Source organism: Chiloscyllium plagiosum, unplaced genomic scaffold, assembly GCF_037043375.1.
Source record: "Chiloscyllium plagiosum isolate Xiang-an unplaced genomic scaffold, Cpla_swu_hap1 HiC_scaffold_17, whole genome shotgun sequence".
Lineage (NCBI taxonomy): Eukaryota > Metazoa > Chordata > Chondrichthyes > Orectolobiformes > Hemiscylliidae > Chiloscyllium > Chiloscyllium plagiosum.
Genome location: NW_028270155.1, coordinates 36383775 through 36402852, shown reverse-complemented (window position 1 = coordinate 36402852; position 19078 = coordinate 36383775). Strand labels below are relative to the sequence as shown.

At 40.6% G+C, this 19078-nt stretch overlaps 1 protein-coding gene across 1 annotated transcript in view; it reads right to left on the bottom strand.

Annotated features, from left to right (window-relative positions):
• The window catches only part of zcchc14 (zinc finger, CCHC domain containing 14), a 126961-nt gene extending 116328 nt beyond the window's left edge, over positions 1–10633 (bottom strand). The window contains exon 1 of the mRNA XM_043706822.2: positions 9324–10633. Within this exon, the coding sequence (XP_043562757.2) occupies positions 9324–9899 (576 nt within the window). The 5' untranslated portion in view covers positions 9900–10633. The remainder of the gene's footprint in view (positions 1–9323) is intronic.
• Positions 10634–19078: the final 8445 nt, after the last annotated feature.

Here is a 19078-nt window from a genome sequence, read left to right as displayed (position 1 = left end):
AGGAAAGGAAGACTAGGGTTGGTCAGCAGCATAAAGACGACGAGAAAAGGTAGGGGTGCTCTAAACAATGCTTTTAATATCAAAGACAAATAAATCCATGAATCATTGATTTGTTGTTGGAAATGAAAGTACTAGATATAAAAATGTTCTTTTTGTCTAACACTGGATTACTGTGAAAATGACAAATCATAGTCAACTAATATCGACAATCCAAAGAACCTTCGTTTGAATAATTAAGTCTAGAGAATTGGAAAGCAAGGATTATCAAGTCCTCAGATGACTGGACAAGTAATTGTAGTACGAGTTACAGTTGACAGTAATCAGTTTACAATATTTTAGTGAAACATGTCTTTCTGCTTGGGGCAGAGTTTTGGTTACACGCATACAGGCCTTCTTTTCAATAATAATAGAATTGAATGTTTTGATGCACCTTCCAGAACATTTAAATGAACTGTGGAAGGATTTGGTAGTTGGCCAGGAAGTTTAAGTGATCCCTGGGCACTTGTCAAAATGTTATGACACTGCACTTGTTTTATACTCCAAGCAATGGCAAATCACCACTATGGAGGAGTTTCACGCTCATTCTCTACAGAGAAATACTGTACCTCAACTCCAGACTTACACTGCAAATTAGCATCTTCAAAAAGTATATTGTGAAAACTTCTCTCATGTAATCACCAAAAGGAGATCCTGATTGTCAATAATTTTCACTTAAAAATTATAAACTTCGCAACTCTACATATATAATTGCAACCGTTAGATTTAATTTTAAAAGCCCTGATACGGCCAGTTTCTCAAAAATTCATAATTTACCTGCCTTTTAGAACTAGATTTACAGAACGCATGTAGCAGGCTTTTATTCTTTACAAGAATTACTAATTATTACAAACATTCCTTTATTGGTCAGAGCTTTGAGTATAGGGGTTGGGAGGGCATGTTGCGGCTGTATAGGACATTGGTTAGGCCATTTTTGGAATACTGCATGCAATTCTGGTCTCCTTCCTATCGGAAAGATGTTGTGAAACTTGAAAGGGTTCAGAAAAGATTTACAAGGATGTTGCCACGGTTGGAGGATTTGAGCTATAGGGACAGGCTGAATAGGCAGGGGCTGTTTTCCCTGGAGCTTCAGAGGCTGAGGGTTGACCTTATAGAGGTTTATAAAATCATGAGAGGCATGGATAGGATAAATAGACAAAGTCTTTTCCCTGGGGTGGAAGAGTCCAGAACTAGAGGGCATAGGTTTAGGACAAGAGAGGAAAAATTTAAAAGGGACCTAAGGGGCAACTGTTTCACACAGAGGGTGGCACATGTATGGAATGAGCTGCCAGAGGAAGTGGTGGAGGCTGGTACAATTACAACATTTAAAAAGGCATTTGGATGGGTTTATGAATAGGAAGGGTTTGGAGGTATATGGGCCAAGTGCTGGCAAATGGACTAGATTAGGTTAGGATATCTGGTTGGCATGACGAGTTGGATCAAAGGGTCTGTTTCCATGTTGTACATCTTTATGATCTAAATAGATTCTAATTACACATAAATATCATGAACTGTCAACATATGACTTTACAAGTTAAAACTCTAATCCCCTCATAAAATTCCTCCCTACACATACATACACAGGCATAAAAAAGGGTGTCCAGGCCACAACCTAATTAGATATGTTACATACATAGGGGAACAAGTGAAGATATTTCCTAATCAACCTATACAGAGACGTTATGACCCATCTCTGGATCAGGTGTGACTTGAATCCAAGCTTCTTAGCTCAGCTTTAGGGATACCATAACTCCACCACAAGACTCCCAGGGGAACTAACAAAGATATTTTAAATCAACCTGTGCAGTCATGTGATGACACATCTGTGGATCAAATGGAACTTGAACCTAGGCCATTGGCACAGGTACTGCAAGAGCCACAAGAGCCCCAGGGGAACAAGTGAAAGGTAGAACAATTCATTCAACTCTGGTGTGCTCAATATTGATCTCTTCCTTACTCAAAAGCCAAGGGCTCTTGTGGTGCAGTGGTAACGAACCTGCCTCTGAGCTGGAGGACCCATATTCAAGACTCAACTGTTCCAGAATTATACAATAACATCTCTGCAGGATTAACTGGAAAATATATACTTGTAAAGACAAGAGGTCTGGTGGCACATAGAGTACGAACACTACTGTTACTGTTAATACAAAACTAAAAGTAATTATCAAAGAACAACTGAAATAGAAATATGGAACAAAACCAGAAATAGCTAAAGAAACTCAGCAGGTCTGACACCGCCTGTGAAGAGAAAGCAGAGTCAACATTTTAGGTCCAGTGACGTCCTTCAGATCCGTTCCTAAGAAGAGTCACTGAACCTGAAATATTGACTTTGCTTTCTCTCCACAGATGTTGTCAGATCTGCTGAGGTTCTCCAGCAATGTTTGGTTTTGTTTAAGACTAATTTTAACTGTCCCTGCTGGCTAGGTGTTAATTCCTAAACAACTATTTTTATTCCAAATTGATTGAAATAATCATTCCACACCCATACTCATTTCAAAGCTAAAATTAAAATAATTGGAAAATAGAATTTGTATGACAATTGGATTTATCATTTTACAAAAAAGATTCTCTATCAACCATCAAGAAATATTATCTGTTATTCTTTAAAAACTCAAATTATTTAAACACGAGATCATTTTAAAGTTTACAAAATGAACTACAGAAACTCTAATAATTACACAATTTTGCCTGATATATTGGACTACTGATAAAACACAGTCATTTGATAAGCAAACTTCCCTGTAAAACCAATAAGAAAATAATAGTTTTAAATTTCAGTAGAATACTGACTATATCACTTAAAACCACTTAACCGCATGCTAGATTTAAAGTTTCCTAGATTAACTTTAAACAAAAGCATGTGGAAAATCTTCATTCTTAAAGTGACATCCTGCAAGAGCTTTTGATGTAGAGTAATGTATATTGCACCATGCAGAACTTAAAACTCAAAATCCATTGTACATTTGAATGACAAAAGCATTCTCAGCAGGAGTAAATATTGCAAATCTCTAATTGCCCTGGACAATGTGGTGGGAAGCTGCCTTCCTGTACAGCTACAATCCTTGGGATATAGGGTCATAGATGTTGCTGGTAGGAAGTTCCAGGATTCTGACCTAGCAGTAGTGATGGTGAGTGGCTTGGAGGTGAACTTGCAGATGGTACTATCGCCATACACCTCCTGTCTTTGACCTGAGTACTAAAGATCTGTGGTTTGTAAAGTGCTATCAGAGAAGCCTTGGTGAATTGTTGTATTGCATCTTAATGATGATGCACACAGGTGCTGCTGTGCTATTAAATAAAAATGTGAACGGAATCAGAAGAGGAGACAATAGGACCAGTAATCAAAAGATTGGTTCAAAAGTTCAAATCAATTTGAATTTGAACTACACTGCAGAGGTGCAGCTGATTGTGAGCATCACATAGATAGCATGGTCCTTAGATTACTAATCAAAGCGAACTCATGAACACTCAGCGTAAGCCAATGTACCCATGCCTGCCTGCAGCCAATGCTTTGACAAACAGTGAGTGAGAGAGAACGTCCAACTAAAACGTCAAGTGATCAAGAGGCAATTAAACCTGAATTAAATGGAAAGTGAAGTGAAGCTTCAAAACGTTTACAAGGAAAGGACACATGAATGGCACCAAGTCATGTTGCTGTTTTGAAGAGCCAGTAAGTGCTTAATGGGCAGAAAGGTCTTCTGCATCATAATGATTTGGTGATTCTAGTGCAACTTCTGGGATCTCTACAAAGCTAACCTTTGGAGAAAACTGTATTGTATTTGACATCTGTGCCTCTGAGCTATACAGGATCTCCTAGTTATCTGCTCCTCGGTTTGGCCATGTATTAGGTGAATGATGAATGCTATGTACAGCCGAAGTGTTTAGTCGTAGCAAAATCGGGTAGAGATTTTGGTCATGGTGCGGAGTTATCCAATCACTTACCTTTTCTTCACAGGAATTTGCATTTGGCTGGGTGGTTCTGGAGTAGGATTGTCTGTGACACCTGCCAATTCCCTTCACATAGTTCACAACCAAGCTGTGCAGGATATGCAGCGCACTGTCTGTGAGAAACAGATGGTGCATCCTAATGGGCCATCATTTTATAGTATTTGGGAGAAAGGATCTGGTGTCATTTTCTTAGCTCAAACAATATATGTGTCATTCATATGTGTTGATTCCAAAGGAAGGAGGAGTAGTGCATGGGCCGATTGCATCTGGTCAAATCACTACAACCTGAGATAGGGTTGCTGTAAACCAAAAAAAGGTCTCCCTGCTATAGGAAAGATGTTGTTCAACTTGAAAAGGTTCAGAAAAGATTTACAAGAATGTTGCAGGAATTAGAGAGTTTGAGCTATAGGGAGAGGTAGTATAAGATGGGGCTATTTTCCCTGGAGGGTCGGAGGCTGAGGGGTGACCTTATAGAGATTTATAAAATTATGACAGGCATGGATAGGGTGAATAGTCAAGGTTTTTTTCTGAGAGTGGTCGGGCCCAAAACTAGAGGATATAGTTTTAAGGTGAGAGGGGAAAGATATGGACCTGAGGGGCAACATTTTCATGCAGAGGGTGGCGCGTGTATGGAATAAGGTGCCAGAGGAAGTGGTGGAGGCTGGTACAAATACAACGTTTAAAAGTCATCTGCATGGGCATATAAATAAGACTAGATTAATTTAGGATTTTGGTCAGCATGGACAAGTTGGACCGAAGGGTCTGTTTCTGTGCTGTACAACTCTATGATTCTATGACTCTAGAAGTTAAACTACAAGGAATGCCATAAAACAGGAGCAATGAAGAAGTATATTACTTTAGCTTTGGTCTTAGATGAGAGATGGTATGGCTGCCATAATGAAAAACCAAAGACCAGAACCTGGGGAATACAGAGACCTTGAAAGATTACCGATTGAAGATGGTCAAAGATAAAAGGTAAAGCCACACAGGCATGTAAAATTGAAGTTAGTTATTAGTCAATTAAAGCAAATGTAGGTCTGAAAGCACAAGAATAATGGATGAACAGGCTATGTATTGAATAAGATTGTAGGCAACAGCATTCTGGATAAGATCAAATTCACAGACGATAGAAGGTAAGCAGCCAGGAAGGAGAATTAGCGGAATCTGGAAGTATTAAAGGGAAATATGAACTTTTCAGAAACAAATAGGTTAAGGAAGTGGTATAGATAAGTGCCTCTATGGGACTATTAGAGGGCATTTATCACAGTGCAATTGGGTTCGAAGGTCAGTTCATGATCAAATAGGACACCGGTGACCATGAGCAAACTGTATTGATCCCTAAGGAAGACAGTATGTGACTGGGGGCCAAAGACAATGGCATTGTCTTTCCAATGTTCAATCAGATGACATTTCAGCTTAACTAGGACTCAGTTAAGCAGTTAAACAAAAGCGGTTGAGGGAGGTAGGTTGGTGTTATCAGTGTGTAAATGAAATCTGAACAAATACAAAGAGGTCTTGGATTCCTCATCACTAAGAAAGATCATTAATCAGATATTGTTGCCAATCTGGCCAAATTTCCTCAATATGTCTCCATTTTACTCAACTCAACTTTTTTTTTTGGTTTATTTTCTATCTCTTTATGACTTCTCCTAGCTTAGCCTGTCAAAGAGACTCGAATCAAGCTCATCTCAATCCTACTCCCATTAAACATGTAACCACTTAACTTCCCTTCCTGACTTTCATGCTAACGTAGAAACATTGAAAACAGAAGCTGCAATAAACCTTTCAGCTCTTTGAGCATGCTGTGCAATTCAATATGATCATGGCTGCTCATCCAATTCAGCGCCCTGTTCCAACTTCCTCCCTATACCCTTTGAAACCTTTAGCACCAAGATTTCAAGAATAGGGATCATATTTTTAAGGTGTGAGGATAAATATTTTAAAAAGGACATGGAAGGGTTATTTTTAAACAGAGTGTGTGGAATGAATTTTCAGAAGAAGTGTTGGCGGAGTTACAACATTTAAAAGACATTTAGATAAATACATGGATGAAGAATGTTTGGAGGAAAATGAACCAAGCACAGACAGTTGGGACAATTTAGTTTGGGATTATGGTTAGCTTGCACTGGTTGGACTAAAAGGGTCTATTTCCACACTGTATGACTCTATCACTCTGTAACTGTATTTAACCCCTTCTTGAAAGCATTCAATGCTTTGACCTCAACCATTTTCCGCAGAAAATTCAACAGGCTCATCACTCAGTAATGTCTCCTCATCTCAGTCGTAAAAGGCTTACTCCATATCCTTACACTGTGATCCTTGGTTCTAGACGCCACAGTAATTAGGAACATTTTTTCCTGTACTTACCCTGTCCAGTTATGTCAGAACATTTATTTATCAGTGAGAAAAAAAACTTCACACTGAAAGAAGATATTCTGATTGATTGAACAGAAGAGTGGAAAGTAAAATTAAATCTGGAGAAACAGAAGTAACATTTTGAAAAATGCAATAAGGCAAGATAATATACAATAACTGGAAGACAGTTGAGTAGTATGGAGTAACAGAGAGACATTGGAGAGTATGCCTATAGATTTTCAAGGAAAGAGTAATTAATTTGGCATGCTTTTCTTTATTCACCCAGGCTAACAATAAGAGCAGACAAGTTATAGGATAATACACAACACTAGTTAGGCAACAGCATGAATATTTTGTACAGTTTTGATCACTACCATATTGCAGGAATGGTGTGATTGCACTGCAGTGTTCGCAGAAGAGATTTATGAAAATATTGTTCAGCCTAGAAAATTTTACCTATGAAGATGAATTGGATTTGTAGTTGTTACTCTTGGTACAAGGTAGTTGATCAGTGACTTAATTGAGATGTACAGAATTAGTAAATTTAAACAACCTATTAACCTTAGCAGAGGGCTCAAAACCAAACAGCATAAATTTAATAAACAAATTGCTAGAAGAGTTTGAGAGGAAATTAATAAAGATTTGTTCACCCAGAGGGTGGTAGGGACCAGGAACACTGCATAGGTGGTACAGAAGAAACTATCGTACAACAAGTACTTGGATGTCTACTAAAGAAACATCATGTCTACATCACCTGTATGGCTATGGATTTAGTGCAGATGTGGGGGGGGGGGGGGAGAAGAGAGAGGTGGGCATGTGCTGGATAACATATTTTCAGCCAGAGGATGGTTAATCTGAGGAACTTATTGCTGCAGAGGGCTGTGGAGGCCAAGTCATTGTATTTAAGACAGAGATAGTTAGGTTCTTGATTAGTACAGGAATCAAGGGTTATGGGGAAAAGGCAGGAGAATGGAGTTGAGAAACATATCAGCTATGATTGAATGGTGCAGCAGACTGGATGGGCCAAATGGCATCCTACTGCCTAATACATTTTGTATGAATGGAACAATTACTACACTTCAAAAGTACTTAATTGGCTGTAAAGCACTTTGGAACATACTATGATCATGTATGATGTTATATAAATGCATGTCATTCTTTCCTTTCATGTACAGTTCATCCCTATGCTCACTGTATTCCACCAAATCACCAAATACTGCAAGATCTGAATAATATCCAGGCTTAGGCTGAAAGGTGGCAAGTAAAATTCACACCACACAAATACCAGGTAATGACCATGTCCAAGAAAGAACAATCTAGCCACCACTCATTGATATTCAATGACATTATCACTGAATACCCCTCTATCGACATCCTGAGGGTCACCATTGACCAGAAATTGAACTAGCCATATAAATACCATGGCTACAAGAACAGATCAGAGGTTATGAATACCACAGCAGACAACTTACCTCCCGACTCTGCAAAGTCTGTCCACCTCAGGAATGTGATAGAATATTCTCCACTTGTCCGGATGAGTACAGCTCCAACAATACTCAAGAAGCTTTAGATCATCCAGGATGGCCTGTTTGATTGGCATTATATCCACAAATATCAAAGGAATCAAGGATTACGGAGAAAGGGCAGGAAACAGGACATTTTGGATCAGCCACGATCCTACTGAATGACAGAACTGGCTCAAGGAATTGAATGGCCTACACCTGTTCCTATTTCTAATGGTCTTCTCCACTCTCTCCACTACCAGTGGCAGCAATGTTTACCATCTACAAGATATGCTGCAGAAATTCAATGACCCTTACATAGTGCCTTTTAAACTCTCAACCACTGTTATCTAGAAGGACAAGAGCAGCAGATACATGGGAACACCACCACACAGAAGTTCTCCTTTAAATAACTCACCATCCTAACTTTAAAATGTAACACTGTTCCTTCAGTGTTGGGACAAAATCCTAAATTCCCTTCCTAACTGTACTGAGCATCTACCTACAGCACATGGACTGCCTCAGTTCAATGTGACAGCTCACCTTCTGAAAGCTAACTCGGAATGGGCAATAAATGCTGGTCCAGCCCGCAACATTCATGTTCCTCAAGTGAATAACCAAAAAGAGTTTTATTTAAAAATTCTTATCCTTGCTTTCAAATCCCACCCCCTCCAAATTCTGCACTCTTCAATAACTGTATAATATCTTCTAAATCTGGTCTGATAATCTCAATTTTGACTTTTCCATAACTGGTTTATGTGCCTTTAGCTGACAAAGCCGCAAGCTTTGACATTTCCTCCTGTAAACTCTTCACTTCTCTATCCCTCTCTTTTCCCAAGGGTTTGATCTGCTACCATATGGTACAGTATCAAATTTTGCTTGATAACATACCTGTAAAACATCTTGCAGTATTTTACTACATTAAAGTCATTATATAAATAGATGTTGAAATTTTATTTCTGGAAATTAGATCACCAAGGAGAAGAATGTATATAGAAAAAAAATTAAAAAGTCAAGATAAATGCGAGAGGTAATTCAGAAGTTACACTACACCATTTAAATGCAAAACCTTTTAATTTTAAAGTGTGTTGACAATAAGAAGTTTTAAAAAGTCATCTCAAATTATTTTAAAATCATATCAGTATAAGCACAACAAGTTCTAACGGGAGACTGAAATTGCAAATCAAATTGTTAGAAAAAAGTCCAAAATGAACTTCATTTACAAATTGCCAGATATCCAATTTTAATCTACCAAAAAAAAACTGTTTTTCTTGTTAAAAGAAAGTGATTGAAATTCACGATGAGAATTTAATCTAGAAGGTCCGTGGCCATGCAAGTAACTGAGGCAATGAAGAAAACAATTAAGAATCCTTGTACGTAAACGCTCAGACATTTACAATGCAGTTGACTTTCAGGAATTTAGTTTCTTCACAAGACCACCGTATCATTTATCGGCGAGAGTACCTTATGTCTATGTCTCACCTTGCATTCAGCCGAACTAGTGTCCCAATTGGTTGTAGTCGTAACTGGTGTTGTAGCCGTGACAGGAACCGTCCTTGTGTTGGAAGTACTATCGATAATCCTCTGGATTTCTAGCAACTCCTGCCTCAGAACCTGTTTCTGGTGGAAGGTAAAGGAAGGATGGTTGGAAGCCATGGTAAACAAGAGCAGGAATTCGTCGCCAGTCCTGTCGTGAAGCTGAAGGCCATAGTTGTTGATGATGGAATCGATGTGGGTAAGGGTGCGGTACAGGACCCCGGACGCCTCCCTGTTGTCGGAACACAGCAAGGCCAAGGAGACGATCAGTTTGCTGCGGACCACTTCGTCAGTCATGTTCGTCAAACTGGCCAGGTCAGCCACGTTGTTCGCTTTGATCTCCGAGTCCCTGAGAGAATGATAGTCTTTCTTGGCCAAGTCCTCGAGGCAGGAGCCCAAAAAGCGAAGCTCCAGGGGGATGCAGAGATCGAGTAGCCCGCAAATGAAATCCACTCTCTGAGAAGAATTCAACTCACCGAACCAACGGTAAACCTCATCCCTCTGCAACTGCTTCTGCATCATCTTCAGCCACACAATCCCTGGGCTGGCCGAGAACCCCCTCACTTATTGATCAGGTTAAAATATCAGTGCAACTTTCAGCTTCACCGCATTGTGGCTTCTTAGGCGTTCTCCCGCTTGTCAAGGAAGAATTTCCATTTTGATCCTGCAGAAGGTGGGGGGGGGGGGGGGGGGGGTGAAGAGAGAGTGTGGAAAAAAATGTACTTTTCCCTCGGTTGGGGGCGGGGTGGTTGGAGACAAACAGCTGTTTTAACGGTTGGATTATTGCCGTGTCGAAATGCCGTCGGCTTTTTCCTTTCTCAGTCCATGGTTTTTCTCCGTTTTCCCCGTCTCCTTCCTTCTCTCCCAGGTCTGTTCGCTGAAATGAATCGCTAGCGACCCCCCGAATGTGACGCGCACCGTTTCTGACAGCGTTTTGTTGTCTCTTGTGTTTGACTCCAGGCGGCCGCGCGCACTGGCTGTTAATGCGCCGGCCCCGCGCACGCGGACTGGCTGTCAAAAGCGCCGGGCGTGCGCACGCGCACTGCCGGCGCGGTGCCTTTCTTCAAACGTCCGGCCTCCCTGCGCGAGCCGGCTAAACCCGCCCCTCCCCGGAGAGTGGTTGGTGATAGGCCAGCGAGACCGTTAATCTTCGAGACGTTGAAGCGGCGTGCCCCACCCTTTCCATTAACAAAGAAAAATCCGAATGTCATTCGACAGTTCGCGTGCCAGTTTCTCGTCCATCATATACTCGATTAAAAAAAACACATTTTCTTTCGAGTTTCGTTTTCAATTCCTGCGAACGGACTTCGCTTCCTGACAAATGATACGGCTCGAGTGCCGCCTTCGGCTTTCCCAATGGGTCCGGTCTTCACAATCTGGTCACTCCATTGCTGAATGTCGCTGTCAGTTCACGGCCTCGCAAACAGGTCGGGCCTCCTGAGATCATGTTTTCCAGGCCCAAGTTGATGAAGTTTGCGGGGTCGGTTTACACCCAGAGAAGCTTCGTACTACATTACGTAATGCAGTGTAAAAATAGAGGATAACTCATTTAAGAATGTTGAATAGGTGGACCCTTCATCAAATGCGTGAAATATAATTTTACAAAACTAGTGGAAGATGGAGTGAATTAAACTCAATTAAATTTTAACAGTTTTTACCATGGCTTGAGTTGTGATCTTGTGCTAATGGTGGCATGCAATTTTTTATACATTTCAACGATCTCCGATTTCGACACGGGGGAATATTTTAGCAAATATATTTGGATGGTACTGTGTACTAATAAACATACAAAACACTGGAAATACTCAACAAGTCTGGCAGGGTCTGTGGTAAGACACAGTTCAGTTTTAAGGTCTGTGACCCGATAATTGTCTAGTATTCACAATTAGTGGCTGTGTGGTTCAACCAAGAAATTGCCAGTAGCTCCTTTACTTTCTAGTCCTTTCAACCCACAAAAGATTCCTTTGCCTTAGAAGTCCACATTGGGTTCATGATTTGTTGTCTTAAATCCCTTGTCGCTGGATGTTTCTACAGGAAATAGGGTTTTGTGGTCGTACTCGTCAAGGGAACTAAAGTGCCAATTTGTAGCGTTTTGTTTTCTCAGGATGATAACTTTTCCTTTTCGAACCTAAGGACTTTAGAATCAGGACATATGGCTGATCTAAATGCTAATTTCTTACTCCAAATGTCCGGTTAGACTCATGAACTTGATTAAAGAAATGCGCCACTCCCTGAGATGTCGTCTTTTGTTTGAGCTATTAAAACTCTCAAGTGAACATAAAAGAATTACTGTAATGATTAAGAAAAATCCAATGACAACAATCGGAGAAGAACATATGGTTTTTACTGTCCTGAGCAACATTTATCCCTCAATGAACACCTAAATCAGATCTTTTGTTGAAATATTGGCACCTTATTGTCTGCAAATTATTTGTCACAATTCCCACATTGCAACTGTGAGGAAGACCTTTGGTTGTAAAGCACTTTGAAATGTTCACAGATCAGGAAAGGGACTAATTAATGCTAAATTCCTCCTTTCTTTCAAAAGTAATTAATTAGCTGTAAAACACTTTGGGACATAGGGTAGTTATGAACAAAGCTGCTTATGAATTCAGGTTTTTCATAGCACCTTTGAGCAACTTTATAGTTCCCTGTAAAACAAATTTATGAACTCTGTTTCAGTTGTGGTTTCGATAAAGAATTGTATACACTCATAACAAATCTATTTTCTCACGTCATGTAACTGTTTGGTGCTTACCTTATATTTAGACCCTTACATTATTTTCATACCAGTGGTATAATCAATTGATATTTGCTTTTAAACCCTGCACAACCTTGAAAATCTCTCTTGGGTCACCCACTAACCTCTTCAACTCTAGTGAAAATGTCCTAACTGTTCTTTATAGAATCATAGAATGAGCAAGCACAATAAGACGCCATTCCAGGAGGCCATATCTCGTTAATACCACTATCCAGCTCATCCTACTCTTTCTTGCTAACTCTGTAAATTTAACATTGGCTGGTTTAAACAACAAGATGAAAAGACAATGAGGTAATTAATCAAGAATATGAGACAACAAGAACAAAATGGGGTAAGAAATTTGTGTACTTTGATGCTGAACAGTGACACAAATTGTACTAGATACAAATCAACAACTGTGATGTCATTAGCACCATATTCTAATACTCTGAGGTAACTAGCCAACTGTATCCTCTTGATAGGAGACATCAACTCAGAGTTCCTGGAATGTGCTAATTCTACCAGCATGCACTGATAGATGTTAACTGTGCTTTCTGCGCATAAAGACTTTTACTACAGCGAACTGGCCGTAGGGTCATGATCTCCTGGGCACTCAAAATCTCTTCTACATGAACACCTGCAAGTGAGATAAAAATGTAGCAAACATTGACACTGACAACTGGTAGTTTGTTGCCTGTAGGATGAGCTGTGGACGCTAAATGGGGGCATTGAAAGAGATTAGCAGAAACAGCTTAACTGGTCAAGAAGGCAGCCCAGAGAAAGCAGACTAGCAAATCCTCTACCTCCTGAACCACTTTCTTAGTTTGCAGCAACAACTATTATGCCAGAGTAGGGCTCCAGAGCCACACCAAACAATTTGATCACTAGTGCAAAACCACTGTCTCTCAAGTTGGAAAAATGCCAGTGATAAGTCACTATGTTGCTGATCCTATTTGGTATATTGTAGCTTTTATTTCCAAGACAACGAAATAAGTCATAAGTTTCAACAAAAACTTTAAAATATTTGTTCCAATATTTGGTATGGATAGAGGATTGGCTGTCTGACAGGAGGCAGAGAGTTGGGATAAAAGGTTCTCTTTCGGAATGGCAGCTGGTGAGAAGCGGTGTCCCGCAGGGTTCAGTGTTTGGGCCGCAGCTGTTCACATTATATATTAATGATCTGGATGAAGGGACTGGGGGCATTCTAGCGAAGTTTGCCGACGATACAAAGTTAGGTGGACAGGCAGATAGTACTGAGGAAGTGGGGAGGCTGCAGAAGGATCTAGACAGTTTGGAGGAGTGGTCCAGGAAATGGTTGATGGAATTCAATGTGAGCAAATGCGAGGTCTTGCACTTTGGGAAAAAGAATAGAAGCATGGATTACTTTCTAAACAGTGAGAAAATTCGTAAAGCCAAAGTACAGAGGGATCTGAGAGTGCTAGTTGAGGATTCTCTAAAGGTAAACATGCAGGTTGAGTCCGTGATTAAGAAAGCGAATGCATTGTTGTCAATTATCTCAAGAGGGTTGGAATATAAAAGCACTGTTGTGCTACTGAGACTTTATAAAGCTCTGGTTAGGCCCCATTTGGAGTACTGTGTCCAGTTTTGGTCCCCACACCTCAGGAAGGACATACTGGCACTGGAGCGTGTCCAGCGGAGATTCACATGGATGATCCCTGGAATGGTAGGTCTAACATACGAGGAACGGCTGAGGATCCTGGGATTGTATTCATTGGAGTTTAGAAGATTAAGGGGAGATCTAATAGAAACTTACAAGATAATACATGGCTTGGGAAAGGGTGGATGCTAGGAAATTGTTTCCGTTAGGCGAGGAGACTAGGACCCGTGGACACAGCCTTAGAATTAGAGGGGGTAAATTCAGAACAGGAATGCGGAGACATTTCTTCAGCCAGAGAGTTGTGGGCCTGTGGAATTCATTGCCACAGAGTGCAGTGGAGGCTGGGACGCTAAATGTCTTCAAGGCAGAAATTGATAAATTCTTGATGTCACAAGGAATTAAGGGCTACGGGGAGAATGCGGGTAAGTGGAGTTGAAATGCCCATCAGCCATGATTGAATGGCGGAGTGGACTCGATGGGCCGAATGGCTTTACTTCCACTCCTATGTCTTATGGTCTTATGGTCTTATTTTACTAATGTTACTTCACATTTGTTGAATAATAAAATCAGAACATGGTCGATATTACTAAACAGTACTAATGACAATATTACCATTAGTACCGGAACACCTGTTTAAAATGCATTGTCAAATTTTGTTCAATCTGGCACATCATGTGAAGAAGAGTCATAATGAAGCCGGAATCTTAACTCACTCTTTCTACAGATACTGCCAGACCTGCAGAGTTCTTCCAGGACTTTCTGCTTTTATTTCAAATCTCCTTTTATATAAGAAGAAATTGGTAATTTATTGGAGAACAATTTAAACAATGTATATGTGCTTCCTTCTGTATATCGCTCCTAAAGCACTATTAAATGTAATCAAAGCCCATCGGTATTGTACTATTTTGTTCAAAAAGGTAGAGGCTTACGGGACAGTATCATGCATATGGGAATGCCACACAGAAATATCCAAATTCTTTGAATATCATACTTTAAAATTCCAACAGATCAAACTTATGAAATGCAAAAAGAGCTCAGTATGTATTTTTTGCACTACACCTAGAATTTTTACTTTTTGCATGGAGTCTTTGTCATCACTGATTGCTATGTTGTGTGTTCCCAGTTTATGCAGTTATTTAATTTTTCTTCTTAGGAGGTGTAATTGCTTGACAATGCACCAATACTTTGGGATACTCAAGCGTAAATCAAATTAATTTTAATTAAAAGTTCAACTACCATGGTTAGATATTAACTCATTCAAAGCGCATTCAATTGCACAAATTTAAAATTGGGCCCTACAGTTCTGTACCCAGTATTTCAAAAAAAGTCCTCCTTGAAAGATCTTAAAAGCATACAGGTTCCTTTGCTTTATTAATATAGTTACAGAGTACAAAAGCATAAAACCTTCAAAAATTATTGGTTGGCTCTTAAGTGAGTATTGTTTCCAATTCTGGATGCCTTATTTTAGGAAGAATATTCAGATCTTGGTGACAGTGGAGACAACCAAGAGAATAGGAGTGGTCGGAGAGTTCTTTCAAAGAGCTGACACAGGTGCAAGGGGAAGAACGGACTCTTCATGCTGTAACATTTTATGTTATAATGTATCCTTGACTGTTTATATCATTAATTGTTGTGAATGTCTTTCTGCGGCAAGACAGTGTGATTTTAAATTACTAGTGTTCATTTGTTTAACACAAATACAAAATTCTTTGCTATTTTAGCAACAAATGAACTTTGTATGAGCACCAGATCCATTACACACCCCCAGCCACAGACATGTAATCATGACATAGTCATTTACATAATGTACATGCTGAACAGTTAACTCTTCTTCCTCCCCGCTCCCAAGTCTTTGCAATACAATATACACACATTCTTCATTACCAGCCCGGTGTCACCGATTTTCCTGATTTTTGTATAAAGTTCTCTTTGAGGTTTTGAAGATTGGCATTTAAGTTCCCACTTGCACTCTTGCTTGATCTTCTTCCTCCCAGAGTATAAAATTTCTATTTATAGAGACTTAGAGATGTACAGCACGGAGATAGACCCTTCACTCCTACTTGTATTTCTTAAAATTGATTTAGTTTCTTCAAGGTATAGGCCAGTCATAGAGATGTACAGCACGGAAACAGACCCTTCGGTCCAACTTGGTCCAACTTGTCCACACGGACCAGATATCCCAACCCAATCTAGTCCCACCTGCCAGCACCTGGCCCTTTTCCCTTTCCTATTCATATAACCCATCCCGATGCCTTTTTAAATGTTGCAATTGTACAAGCCTCCACCACTTCCTCTGGCAACTCATTCCATACGAGTACCGCCCTCTGAGTGAAAAAGTTGCCTCTTAGGTCTCTTTTATATCTTTCCCCTCTCACCCTAAACCTATGCCCTCTAGTTCTGGACTCCCCAACCCCAGGGAAAAGGCTTTGTCTATTTACCCTATCCATGCCCCTCATGATTTCATAACCAATAAATGTGACAGGACATTGATTAGGCCACTGTTGGAATATTGTGTGCAATTCTGGTCTCCTTCCTATCGGAAAGATATTGTGAAACTTGAAAGGGTTCAGAAACAATTTACAAGGATGTTGCCAGGGTCGGAGGATTTGAGTTATAGGGAGAGGTTGAAAGGGTAGGGCTGTTTTCCCTGGAGCTTCGGAAGCTAAGGGGTGACCTTATCTTGGTAGAATGACGGAGCAGACTCAAGGGACTGATTGGCCTTCTCCTATTCCTCATTCTAATGTTATTATGCTTAACAATTGGTATTCTTAGTTCTGAATAATGTATAAAGTTTCAGAGTTCTCCGTGTCTGCATTTCAGTCTTGCAGTTCATGGCTCTTTAACTTCAATTTGATCCCTCACGGACCTTAGAGTTGAATTGATGATGGTTGTGGTGTTACTTAATTCAGCTTTCTACCTCATTGGAAAAGACTAAGACTCTTGCTCCTGTATTAAGCTTATAATTAGGAGGGTGTCCATTGTCCTGTCTGTTTTCATTCCAGTATTTGCTTTTTAATTTGTTCATTTTTCCAATGAAGGTGATTTCTCTCATTTCTGAATCCCTTGTTTCTATGCAGGTTTTTAAATAGGGTTTGGTTGGTAGTACTTTTTAGAATGACCCGTAGATTTAATGATTTGGAGGAGCCACTTGTTGAACTGGGATGAACAAAGTTAAAAATCACACAACACCAGATTATAGTCTGACAAGTTTATTTGGAAACATTAACTTTCGAAGTGCCGCTTCTTCATCAACCACCTGATTTAAAATTGACTTTAAAATGACCGCCAACTGGTATGGTAATCTGTTGTTTAGTTGGGACACTTCTTGCATTTTCTTTCTACAGTGTAGAAGCAGACCATTCAGCCCATTGAGGCAAAAGTGAGGACTGCAGATGATGGAAACCAGAGTCTAGATTAGAGTGGTGCTGGAAAAGCACAGCAGGTCAGGCAGCATCCGAGGAGCAAGAAAATTGACATTTTGGGTAAAAGTCATTCCTGATGAAGGGCTTTTGCCCGAAACGTTGATTTTCCTGCTCCTCGGATGCTGCCTGACCTACTGCGCTTTTCCAGCACCACTCTAATGGTGGTGCTGCAACCTGCACATCTTTCCTCCTGTGGGAGGAAACCAGAGCAGCTGAAGGAAACCCGTGCAGATATGGGGAGAATGTGCAAACTTCATACACGTATCACACAAGTCTGGAATCAAACCTGGGTCCCTGGCACTGTGAGGCAGCAGTGCTAACCACTGAGCCACCATACCACCTGGGGTATCAGGGGTTATGAGGAGAGATTATACAAATTAGAATTATTTTTGGTAGAATTTAGAAGGTTAACGGGTGATCAGATTGAAGTCTTCAAAATATTAATGGGAAAAGACAGGGTTGATGAAGATAAATTATTTTTATCGGTTGGAGATTCTAGAACTAGGGGATATAGTTTCATACCATTCTGGAGAAATATTAGAAGGTACTTCTACAAGTATACATGTTGGAACTCACTTCCTGAAATGGATGCTAGATCAGTTGTTATCAGTTTTAAATCTGAGTAAATGGGAATTTTAAAAGTATAATAAATTGATTTTTTAAATTAATAATTAATTAAAATGATCATTAAAAAGTACCAAGCACAGATTTTTTTGCCATCTTGATTTAGAAATAAAGCTAGAGGAAATCAGAATGTGTCCTAAGTCCTGATCAGTAGAGGAGGAGTTAGGGACTGGGGCCAAGCTAAAGAGTTGAGCTTAAATAACACTGACTTTATGCTTGCCTCCGGCATGCACACTCTGAGCTGGCCTCAATGGGATTGAACTGGAGTCAGAATCTGCTTGTCTTTGAACCTGAGTTTTCCTCCTTTCGTATTTGTGCTTTGTGAATAGGTTTTTGGGGGGGGAAGAGGAGGGAATGGGTGGGTTTGTGTCTGGATGTCTCCTTCCCACACACCATGCCTCTATTCCCACACACTCTTGCACCTCCTCTACCACTGTCTCTTCCTCCTCCTCTACCACTGTCTCTTCCTCTGCCTTTAGTATACACAATTTCTCTCCTGCCTCCCCTCCCCCCAACATATTCGCTCCCTCCTACTGCCTTCTCCACTCTGTTTAACTGCATGTGTGCATACACACACGCAGGATGTCTACAGTGGAAGCAGGCCATTCATCCCATTGTATCCACATCGACCCTCCGAACAGCATCCCACCAGTGCCACCATTCCCATTATTCGTGGCTAATCCACCAAACCTACATATTCCTGGACACAATGGGCAATTTAGCATAGCCAATCCACTTAACCTGCACATCTTTGGACTGTGGGAGGAAACTGGAACACATGGGGAGAATGGGCGGCACGGTGGCACAGTGGTTAGCACTGCTGCCTCACAGCGCCAGAGACCCGGGTTCAATTCCCGACTCAGGCGACTGACTGTGTGGAGTTTGCACGTTCTCCCCGTGTCTGCGTGGGTTTCCTCCGGGTGCTCCGGTTTCCTCCCACAATCCAAAAATGTGCAGGTCAGGTGAATTGGCCATGCTAAATTGCCCGTAGTGTTAGGTTAAAGGGGTAAATGTAGGGGTATGGGTGGGTTGCGCTTCGGCGGGTCGGTGTGGACTTGTTGGGCCGAAGGGCCTGTTTCCACACTGTAAGTAATCTAATCTAATCTAATCAAAAATGTGCAAATTCCTCAGACAGTCCATGAGGAGAGCTATTTTAGGCACAAGCCTTTACAGCCCTCCATCCACTCCACTGTAGGCTGGACCTGCTCCTGGATTAGGATTGAATTTTGATCTGTGGCTCTGTTTCAGCACCTGGGCCTCAACTTCTCCCAAGTCCAAATTCTCCCTTCACTGCAAA